The sequence below is a fragment of the Alligator sinensis genome, unplaced genomic scaffold (genome assembly GCF_000455745.1).
Source record: "Alligator sinensis unplaced genomic scaffold, ASM45574v1 scaffold66_2, whole genome shotgun sequence".
Lineage (NCBI taxonomy): Eukaryota > Metazoa > Chordata > Crocodylia > Alligatoridae > Alligator > Alligator sinensis.
In genome coordinates this window covers 591,588-603,640 of record NW_005842489.1, presented here as the reverse complement: position 1 = coordinate 603,640, position 12,053 = coordinate 591,588, and the positions used below count along the sequence as shown (strand labels likewise).

General features: G+C 43.3%; 1 protein-coding gene across 1 annotated transcript in view; it reads left to right on the top strand.

The window, feature by feature from the left end:
• The window catches only part of COL25A1 (collagen type XXV alpha 1 chain), a gene marked incomplete at its 5' end in the record, with an annotated part of 558,067 nt that overhangs the window by 292,719 nt on the left and 253,295 nt on the right, over positions 1-12,053 (top strand). Inside the window, one exon of the mRNA XM_025212861.1 lies at positions 472-480. Within this exon, the coding sequence (XP_025068646.1) occupies positions 472-480 (9 nt within the window). The remainder of the gene's footprint in view (positions 1-471; positions 481-12,053) is intronic.

Genomic DNA, 12,053 nt, shown 5'->3' with positions numbered 1-12,053 from the left:
CTGTAGTCGGCGCCGCTGCCTCGGCTGACCTCATTGGGCCAGATGCATGTGCCCTGCTGGCACGGGTCCCGCTCTCAGAGTTCCCTGCGGGCTTCCCCCGCCTCCATCCTTGCCCCGCTTCCGGGGCCGCCTTTTATCTCTGCCGGGCGGCGTCTCCCACTGGCATCGCCCGGCCCTAGCTGGATATAAGCGCGGCTTACAAACCGCGCTGGCGGTCTCCCCGCGCGCGTGTCGCTGCTTGCTCCGGCCTCTGTGTGGGGTAAGTAGGTGGTCACTTCCCCCCTTGTCCGGCCCCGGGGTACCCTTCTAACCCCGGCATCCCTGGGACAAGGAAGTAAATTAAAGAAGGTCTCGTTTTCATAAATTGGGATTGGGGTCAGGGAGTTTTGGTCATGCTTCTAGGGGTAGCTGGGGGGTGGGAGTGATGAGAGAAGGAACTTTTGGGGGAGCTACTGCACCTGCGTCGGAAAGGAAGCCCCGGTTCATGGGGACCTGATCCAGACCACCAGCTTTTTCTCCCCCATCATTCCTCCTGTGATGGGACAGGGTCCTTAAGGGTGGCCGTGATCTCCCAAGGCCCCATACTGTGCCAAGTTGGCCCAATGGGCCCCTTCGATTCTCGCCCGCCACATTTTTGATGGAAAATATAAAGTAGGGAGGCTGCCTGTAAGTCCTCTTGGACACAGTTTCCTGGACTCTCTGACCCCGTGGGCTCCCAGACCCCTTATGGGTCCCATTTTGGGGTGTTTCGGGGTGTTTCAGGGCACCCTAGCCTTATGGGCTGTATGCACGGCTCCAACCGCCCCTTTACCACATCCTAAGCCTCACAGATGGAACTGACGTTGTTTGGTCTGGGCCTTGTTATAATCTGGCCCCCTTGTCCTCCTGGGCCCTCCGCAGCCCTGTCTTGCACTGCGCCTTCCCTGGCGCTGGGGTCCCCATGCTGCTGTGGGTCCCCTATGAGGCCTCCTCCTTCCCCTAATAGCCTCACCCAAATGACCAGTGTTATACAACGATAAACAAAACACAAGCCCCTGGGCTGTAACATAAATTCAAGCCGCTCAGCTGTCACCTCATTCAAATCCTACTGGGGAATGCTCTGTCCCTTAATGGTATTGGAAACTGCTCCTGCAGACAGGCCTCTCTGCTTTGCTCGCTCTGGGAGAGCTCCTTCCCCCTTGGCTGCTGGCAGGGAACTGCCTTCCCTGGGCTCGGTCCTGGGGTTTATATGGGCCCAGAGCCTTGCCCCTTCCAGTCAGCTGACCATGTGCAGGTGCAGGCTAATTTACCCTCTGGCTTGTTACCCTGGTAGCCTGCACCTGGGCTTCTGTCTCTCTCTCTTTGGGCTTTTCCCCAGGCAGTTCCCGCCCTTCTAGGAGCAGGGCACCTTTGTGCCCTGCGACACCTCCCTAGACCTCGTTCCTGAACCTATCTGTGCCCTGCAACTGGCTAGTTGGCATGTGCTCTGCAGGCTGTTTGCATGTGGTTGGTAAAGTCATGGTTGCACCCCCGGGGACAGGAGGGGGAGTTGGCTTGGTGCCGGAACCACCCTTTGGGCAGTTGAATTCAAGAGGTGGAAAGCTTGTCCACACAAAACAGGAAGGTGGGAGATGCTGAAGGACTGCAATGTGGGTGGCTCATTTGTGGGGATTTGCCACACATTAATGGAATATGGGCTGGGTAACAGATCAGAGATAACCCTGCCCTGGAGTGGCATAGCTTTAAGCCACCTAACGTGTGCTTAAAACTAATTTCAGATGTTAATGTGTAGACAATCCAGGGGTTAAAAGATCCAGGAGCCACCTAAAATTAATGTGTAACAAGGCCCTAACAGTACCAGAAGTCAGAGAGAGATGGTATGAAAACGTCATGATAAGTTCTTAGCCATCCTAGCTCACAGGGAATAGTAACTATTCTGCAAGTAGTCTCATTGCTTAGTAAATTCTATGAGGGAGTCTTTTTTTCATTGTGTGTGTGCATGCAGCATTTAATTTAATGGGGTCATGATCCTGGTTGAAACTACTCAGTGAGACTGTAAAAATAATAAGAGAGATTACTACTTAGTTTGAGGGATGTTATCAATTCTGGCCCTAAATTTGTTTCCAACAAAATAATTCCCATTTCTGTTTTATTTTTTATATTACACTGAGCATTTCCAGACCAGGTCATGTTTTTCTTTTTATGTATGGTATTAAAATTATGCACTTAAAGTATTTGTATTCATTATGCTACTGTACCATATACAAATAATAATGTGATCATAGAAATTATATCTCCTTTCAAGTGACTTTAAAAGGGTAGCTTTTCTTCTCTTTTCTTAAATTTGTCTCAAGTATGGCATATTCACAGTCTGCTTTCAGGAACAGATTTTTTATCAACTCTGAGTTGGATATGTATTAGAAAATAAGTAAATATTTTCAAGGTTTGTTATCCGACACAATACATTTAGAGTTAAGTGTAAATATACAGATCAATAATGACCTTCATTTTTGAATCATTAACATTTAAATAGTTCAAATGTCAGTGGTTCACATTGCAGAAATCCATATATCCAGCTATCAGCAAAAGAAATAGCTTAGTGTTTAACAGTCTTTATTTGGAAATGTATTTGAAAGAAATGCTGGATTCCTAAATAACTTTTTCAGTCTTCCTACAAAATGCAAAGTTCAAGTATAAATCATGATACAAATGATCTTCCTATGGCAAGAGGATTTAGAATAGCAGATAGTGGACAATAACTATGGAAATCTGTACTTCTTGACTTCATTTTCATACTATTTGGTCTAAAAAAATCTGGAGCCATAGACTATTAGTAGAATTGTGAAATAGCTCTGGAGACTTGAGATAAAGTTTTTAAGTGTCTAATAGACCTAGGAGTCTAAATCCTATTTTCAAAAGTAATTTATGAGCTTTAGTCTCTTTGGAAGTCAGTGCAACTTAGGCTCCTTCATACCTAAGTCACTTCTGAAAATGGGATTTAGGCTTTGAAGTCACTTAGGCCATATTTTAGACATTCTCAGCATTTTCTAAACAGTGTTAACTGATTTGCATCATACAATTCGAATCAAATTTCAATCTGAATTAAGGATTAATAGATGATCATTGACCATCATGGCAGGGGGCACTGGCTATATACAGTCTGTACACTTGACAGCCCCTTAACAGAAGCTGCAAGTAATTATGAGGCAATAATAAGCCTGTTCAAGCATTGCTACATTGTTACAGTTATCTAAAGTTCTGTTCCAGAAGCCATAATTGACCTGATACTTAGTCACTGTGGATACCTGTAGATGTGCGGGGAGGCTGCTCCAATGCACTGTAATTAGAGATTAATTGAGTCTGCTGGAGCATGTCCAGATGTTAATTGAGTCTCCAGCACCATCCACATCTTGTGTACCAGCATCATTATGCGTCAAAATGGCTGTGGGGGTGCTTTAACTAGTTAAAACACCTCTGCTGCCATTTTGAAGAGTGGGGACGCATGAGATTCTGCGGGCGCTCTAGTTAAAGCCCGGAAGCACATGTAAAAATGCCCTGTGAGGTGGTGTTGGCCTATTTGACTTTGTAAAGGTATTAGTCCATGCCTGGTAGCCTCTGTTGTGTTGCAAAAACCCAATTGAGCTTCCCTTGCAGGGATTGATATTTGCAATGCTTATCTGAGTTCCTAAGGACTGTTTTTCCTAAAAGCAATGCCACATATACATGTTAATTAATACAGTTCAAATTGTCTAATTTGGATTGCCCTTGTCTTCATTAACTTTAACCTTCATTCAGTGAGGATTAGTTAATTTGGACTGGCACCAATTTTAATTCAGACTACAGATGTCCATGTGTATATAGTGATGACTGTAGTCTGGATTAAACCTTGAAAAATGTAATGTCTATAAATGGCCTTAGAGCCTTAAAACTTAGAAGCATTTGTATACATGTCTGTGCCACAGCACCAGGCTCTTTTGAAAGCATCTGGCGCTGCGGCCAATGCATTTGTATAAATGGCAGAATGCATGTCAGCACTGAGAAAATGGCAGTGGTATGCTTTTGAACTCAAGTACCTTCAAGGTGTTTCAGTTCAAAAGGGCATTGCCATTATTTTCTGTGCGCTGATGTGCATTTTGCTGTTTATACAAATGTATGCGACGCAGCGCCGGGCGTGTCAGTTCATGTGCTCCTCAGACTCTATTAATCGAGTCTGCTCTGACGCACTGGATTTCCAGGGCATTGGAGCAGACAAAGGTACATGTATAAATGCAGTAAATTATTTACTGAAACCTTTTTGTCTAGTTTTGAGTCAGTGTGCACAGTGGTAACCATTAAAAAATCAATTGTGGGTGTCATCTGAGATATGATACCACAGAATTTCTCTTTATTTAGAGTAGCAAATGACTGTGGTATATCAGGCGTATTAACATAAGTAAATATTGTATCTTCAAAGGTAACAATTTTACTTTTAGCTTTCCTCTGGCTAACTCCTGTGGGTCACACAAAATGGTGATCAAAGTACATTTGTACCTTTTCATTTTTTTAAAATGATGTATTACAGCTTCCTCAGATTTTTTTCCTTGATGCAGATAGTACTGACAATAGCATATCAACCTATCTCGCCTCTCCCCTCTTCTTGGTATCTAGGCATCAAATCTTGGGGAATTTTTTCAGTCCCCTGCTGTCCCTCAGTATCTATGTTTAAATCCTGTAGATAAGAAGTTAATCAAGGATCAAAGGCAGTAAATGGCTTGTTTGTTAGTTTTTTAATATTGACTGCATTATAGCTTGAATAGTTTTCTTTACTAAAAACACCCATTTATTCAATGTACCAATTCTGGGCCACATTGGTTCATATGTAAAATGTAATGAATTGTAAAGAATTGATGGCCACACAAACTTAAATTTTCCAGTAATGTAATGTGCATGTTTGTAATGTCACTTGTCATGAACATGGTGTTAATGTATGTCATACCATTTCATCTCATTTTACCAGGGTCTACCAGGGCGAAATGGCTATCCGGTAACTGTTCTATCATATATTTATGATGGCTTTTGTCATTCTTTTCTTCCTTGTCTTTGTGTTTATCTTTCCATTAATCTTAAAAAAGCTAGGCTAAATTAACCCTTCTCTGAAGTTTCTTAACTGCCTATAAAATGCAATCTTTTTTTTTAATATTTGTTTCCTTGGCAGTTCCTTTTAAGCAATCCGAGATAGGAACACATATAATATATGCCATAAACAAGAATATACCCATTATTTTCATAGCATAAATGTTTAGTTTGCTATGTTTGTTTATTCTAGCATGCAGAAATTATTTTGTCACCATAATGGCTTAAACTGGATACTGTGTATCAATTTTCTCTATTAGACAACTGTTCAGCTGGCTTATTGAATCTCCACAACCTTTACTTGCATTTTGTTTGGTTTCATTTAGTTTCTTAAATCAGTATATCTTTAGCAAGGTAAATTAGAGAGTTAGGAATGGGATGCAAAGCTTATAATAGAGAAATCTTATGCTAATATATGTGCTTTTGTGTAATTTTCATTTATACCTGTATGACTTGTTTTCTGAAAATTATAATATATGAAATAATGCATATTTCTGGTAAACTATTCCAAAGAATTTTAGGAACTATCCAGTTAGAAAAAGTCAGTTATCCTGTCACATTCATGGGAGACAAAATCTTTCTAAGATTGTAGATATACATGTATTATATATTGTATATCAAGTGAAAAAATATTATTAGACAAATCAGAGAATATAAGTGCAGAACATAATATTTGTTAAAGTGTGATGATGCCAATGGTCTCACTTTGGGCACTTGCCAATGTTTTAGGGCCATTAAGATCTGGTTTGCATGTTTAGTTGTTAGATGTCTTACTCTTTGATATATGCTAACCATTTTTGTATGTGCATGCAGATTATTGTTTTTGGACTCCCCAAATGGGAGAGGAAAAGTGGAGTTTACTTTGACAATCTAACCTTTGACATCTTCAGAGTTTGACCAGTGCCGAGTGCACTGTCAAATGTTAAAACGTAAACCCAACACAATGAATCAGCAGTTTAAAGCTAAATAACAGTGAAATATATAAGAAAACAGTGAACTGTTTCTAAAGTATCTGGATACCCTAACATAATTTCAGTTTCAAATTACAATTTTGTTTGTAGTGATAAATCCACTTAAACTGAAGCTGTTGTGGGGAAAAGTTACTGTACTATGATTCTGTTCTCACTAATGTGCCATGTTTTTTGGTTAGAGCAGCTGGGATTTCCAAAGAAGCCTTAGGGATGTACGTATACAGCCTTTGTGAGATTCAGTGCGAGATTACATTAGGCTCCTGAAAAAGTTTAGTAAGAATTTCTAATGTTTTTAACACATGAACAAGATAATGCTTAAAACAGAAAGCCAGACTTCACGTAGTTTTGCTTGAGAATATTTGCTACAGAGCTTGTTAATTTGTTTAATGATGGTTGCATAACATACATAGAGTTTCTATAGAGTTCATTTTTAATTGCAAGTCTGTTTAGAGAATTCTAAAGATCCAATCGTTGATCCTACTCAAGTTGTTTGGAACTTGAGCAAGTTAGTTTTAGAATCCAGAGGTGGAAAAAAAGCTTATGAAAGTCACCTATTAATTACGTGAAGCTACTAATGGCATTGTTAGAGAGAGATTTTCAGGGCTGTGTGAAATACCTGCATTTCATTTTGGTTTCTGATTTGGTGTTTTGGAGGGACAGTGTTTTGTTTCGGCATTTCATAGGGCTGTCCAAAACAGTTGCGTTTTGTTTCGTTTCAGATTTGGCATTTTGGAGGGCCAGTGATTCATTTTGGTGTTTTGAATCACTGTCCCGTTTTGTTTTGGCCAAAACTGTTTCGGAACTTTGACAGTGTTTCGGCCATAGGCTATAATGGGGAATCACAAAAATGCTTATAACTTTGTCATTTCTTGCCTTGTCTGGATGAAACTTGCAGGGATGCTAGCCCGTTTCTGAGGCCATGATGCCTGCCAAGTTTCATGGAGATAGGTGCAGGGGATTTGGGAAACTGCACCTCAAACTGTTCAAAACAAAACTTGTGACATGTAAGTGTGAAGGCAGAGTGGGATGAAACTGCAGGGATTGTAGCCCCTGTTGAGGCCATGAAGCCTGCCAGGTTTCAAGGAGATATGTACAGGGGTTTCTGGGAAACTGCACCTCCGGCTGCTGACCAGCAAAACTTGTGTCGTGTGTTAAGGTGCAGTGGGGTGAAAACTGCAGGGATGGATTGGTAGCCCCTGTTCTCACCCTCACAACTCCACAGCAACCAGTAAGCCTCAGGCCTCTGAAAGATCTTACTTTCACTGACTGGCTTTCTTGCCTGCACTGCATGCCAGCCTCTGGCTTCTTTACTATGCCTTCCCTCCAGGAAGAGCACACACACACCAACTAGATGCTGCCTCAGTCTGATGAAGGGTTTTAAACCCGAAAGCCCATGCCTCACAGATGGCATCTCAGGCAGCTAAGCTGAGCTCACTTGGAGCCTCACAACTCCACAGCAACTGTGAGCCTCAGGCTTCTCAAAGATCTTAGGGGTCTAGGCTTTCCCCAGCCAGGACTGAGTGTGTGTGGTGCCTGGAGGTTATGGTGCTTCCTACCTGCCTTTCACTAGGTGGATCCTCGGTCCTGGCATTTCCTGGGGCTGCCACACTGCTGGCAGTCCCACCAGGACTCCCAACCCTGGCAGGGTGCAGTTTTAGTGGTCATGCCCAGGACCTGGGGCCTCCTCCTTCTCCATAGCTCCAGCCCATACCTCCAAGTTCATCCTGGCATGGGAGCTCTGCAGGGAGATGTTCTTCCCTTGCGGGTTGGTGATGCAGTGAATGCCACCCCCTGCTCTGAGAGTGGGGCATTAAATGGTTTTAAAAAATGAAAATGAAAAAAGGAAATAGGTATTGATGGAGTGAGGAGGGTGGCTCTCCTTCTGAATGTGGAGCTTGGGGAACCCCAGCAACGGGAGGTTCACCTTGAGGAACACCAGCTGCTCCACCAAACCAGGATCCAAGGAGGTGGGGTGGGGTGTTACTACATCTCCAGCAATGCTGAACACCCTCTCAGTTGGAATACTGGTTGGCAGACAGGACAGGTGTTCCCAGGCAACCATGGCCGGATCCTGCCACCTGTGGCTTGCTCATTTGGCCAAGGGGTTGCAGTCTAGCAGCTCCACATCCTTGATGAGATAGGTAGTCACCAAAGCCTCAGCACTACCTGCCCGAGGCTAGGGTCTGGTGCATCTGGACCCCACCATGGAAGCCATGCCCTTGGCCCACACTAGCTGCAGCTGGTGTGGAGGAGACTGGCTGCTGCTGAGAGTGCTGGCACGGGAAAGTGGATCCCCCTCTTCCACACTCCCTCACCTCTGCCCTTCTGCCTCCCTGACTCTGTTCACCAGCACCTCCATCCAGTGATTGAGGATTTTGGTGCTGCCAGTGCACATGCTCCCCTTCACCCTCAGGTCGCACATGCCTGCCAGCTTGTGGACCATACTGGACTGCAATGGATCCAGCTGTTTTTTGATGCCCTCCTTTAGCCGTTTCATCAGTGCCTGCACCTCTGGTGAAAGCGGCTTGCCCCAGGCAGGAGCACTGATCCCCTGGAGCTTCTCCATTTGGTTCTCAAGCTCCTTGACTATGAGGATCACCTGGCTAAGGAGGGTATCGCCAGTGCTGAGGGTCTCGGTGGCCTCGAGGAATGGCTTGAGGACCAGCAAGATCTGGGAGATGGTATCACACTCAGCTCCATTAAGGGGGCCGCTGATCCCAAACTCCCTGAGAAAGGTCATCTCATGGATGGCCTTCTGTTGCTCTACCAGCCTCTTGAGCATCAGGTATGTGGAGTTCCACCAAATCTCCACATCCTGGATGATTTTGTGCTGCAGGATGTTCATCTTTTCCTGCTTGTCCCGCAGAATTTTGCCCCGCTTAATGCTTTGGTGGAAGTAGCCCAAGACCTTCCTGTATTTTGAAATGTGCTGGCTGGTGGTGCTGGTGCCATCACCGGCAGCCCTGTCCCCCTCCAAGGCATCCGTGACTACAAGGTGGAACTTGTGTGCCACAGAGTGGATGCCAATAAAGTTGGCATCACAGACTGCCTTGACCATGTGGGCCCCACTGTTGGTGACCATGAACCCACAGGTGATCTCGCCCTTCCCAACGAGCCACCCCTGTACCAAGTGGTTCATGGCCTCCATGATCTCTGTTGCTGTGTGGGACTCTAAACGAAATGGCTGCCAAAATTTCTCACAGCCCTATTGATTTTCGAAAGCTCGTGTGTCCATGTGTATGTCTGCGTTCATTTCTGTATACATGTATGCGCGTCTGGGTGGATGTGAGAGAGGAAAGGTGGGATTTTAAAAAGCACTCAGTATTGTCCTAATCTGACAATCTGTCTGGCCTAGTCTGTTTGAATCAGTGTGTATGTGTATGCATGTATGCACCTGCTTTCATGTTTTCATGTATTTTTGCTGTGTGTATGCATCTGTGTGTGTGCTAATGAGAGAGAGAGAGAATGAGATTTTTAAAAGTGCACAGTACTGACCTAACCCTTTTCTCATTGAATGAAATAATAATAGAATTTGGTCAGTTTCTAGCAAGCTATATTCTGGCTAACTGGCTGATTTCACCAAAAGGTTTTGTCATGTACTGGTTTCTGTCCCGAATGGAAATATTTAATACAAATTGGAAAATTTGTAAAAGTTTTATGCTATACATTAGAATTCTGTTGATAGGATCTCATTCTATATTCAATTTAGTACATGCTTAAGATTATTTCTTTGGTATCCTGTTAAACTCCCTAGAAGTCCTATTGTCTCCATCCTTGTTAAGCGCTACATGACTTTCCTATGAGGAGAGTGTAGCACATCTGCAAAATACAGTACTCAAAATATCCTCTGCTCATCAGCTTTTAATTGTGCATGCTCAGGAGGTGTTTTGTCTGAATAAAAACTGCAGGATTTCATGATCAGGGGCTAACACAGTCTTTAAAGATGGCCAAAGAGATGTAATAAGAAATTCATGTTCTTAGGAATAACCAAGATTTGCTGCTAATGAGTAAAAGAGCTGTTGGGAATTCATAAGACCACAATTAAATGGTGGTTGTGGTTGTTAGTCACCATGAAAGCTATAAAAATAGAAAATTAATTCAGCTTCTTTTTTTCTCCTATTACTGGCTTTATACTGGATATCTAGAGTAATCAAGTGCATGAAGAGTGGTAACTCTTTATGGGAATTACTCCAGCTTTCATTTGAAACGTCTCAAATAGCCCATTACTGAAGTTTTAAAAATAAGAAAATACAAGGATTTTAATAGACACCACACGAGCAATGGCATATTTATGTTGCAGGGATTTAGTCTGAAGACAAATTTGTTGCTGTAGAAATTCTGTTGTAGCTAAAAATAAAGGCTTAAATGCAGGGATGGAAAAATATTTAGGTTGAGCTGGGGCAAAATCTGAGGCAGTCCTATGGGGCAGGCCCAGTGGAAGGGGAAGGCGCTTTGCACAGGGTACAGAAATCCAGTGGTCCCTACTCATTAGTCAGGTCTCATGAAAATGGAGTTGCAGTCACCCTCCTAGCTCTCCTATACCCATGTTTCTGTGCAAATGTTGCTGTGAATGGGCCAGATCCTGAAACCTATATTCAATCGTCCACTGAGTCTGGAGAAAAAGATAGAATCTGATGAGTAAGTGACTGAATCTCTGACTACCGTTGGTTAGCGACAAAATGTTTACCATTTTAAAAACTAAGTTGGAGGCATGAAGGCCTCCCACCCTGCTCAATTTGTCTGGGAACAAATCAGGAACAGAGATGTATCTGTGTAAATATATAGCCTCCATCACTTTCCTGTATCACAGCCTTCACAGTATGTGTATGCCAAGGTCCCCCATGGGGTTTGACTGTCATTCTCTCAGGGCAGGAGGGAAGACCTTATTTCTTCCCATGATGTTAGTCTTGAACACCAGCCTGAGATTCCCAAAGATCCACAGGGCTTCTGGGACCCGTGAAAATGGAGAGGTTTTGAGGGGGACTATTCTTCCACAGTGTGTGCTTTGCTTTCCTAACTTGTCCCTTCTCCCTCAGGTGTAAGTGATTTCCCATAGAGAAGAGAGGGGCAATGCACATAAAATGCTTTGGCTCCTATAATTGTAACACATTAGTTTGAGTAAGATTTGGATACAATCAATTTTTTCAAATCCAAAATCTAGAGCCCTGGGATTTTCACTCAACACTTATTAGATGTCTAGATAAATATACTGCACTCTTGGCACTGTAATGGACATACAGACAGCGTTTGTAACTGCCACAAGAACTGAGGTTGGGATGATAGGATTTCCAGTTTCAATAGTCCCATAGTAATAATGTATTCTAGGTTAAATGACAGCTTTGTCATTACACCTCTGACTTTTCCACTCTAGTTAAAAGTAATACAGACAATTAGTCCAGGGCAAAGGTTCTCAGCCTGAGGGTTGTGACCTGTGGAGATATCAAAGATAAGTGTTAGGATATGGGGCCCCTCCTGCTCTTTCCTAATTGCTAAATAGAAAGGGAAGTGTGTGTGGGTGTGTGTGTGGTTGGGGGTGGGGGGGTGTCCTAGTTAAATTGCTGATGGTATTTGTGTGGATTTGGAAAATTAGATGGTAGTATGGAATAGGTGGAAAGCCACTACTAGAAGAAATTAGATAAAGTATTTATGGCTTCAGTGCATTTGACAGTGTTCTGTGTACAACCCATTTTGCTATTTTCGCTATGTGGACGGTTTATTAGAACTAGATTGTGTCATCTAGACACAACCCATAGAAAAGAATAGCACAGAGCTGTGCCATCCACAAGGAAGCTCTGGAAGAGTTTATGTAGATTGTGTTTGACTGCCTCCTGGAGCTCAGGGGCAGTATATGTCCCCTGTGGGATATAGGAGGAATACTTTTGAACTCTACCAAGCACTGGGTTTATTATTCTGCCTGGTCCTTACAAGGACCATGCATGGATGTGCGGTAAGGTACATTACAGCCTCCTGCCCAGAACAGTCATGGAATTG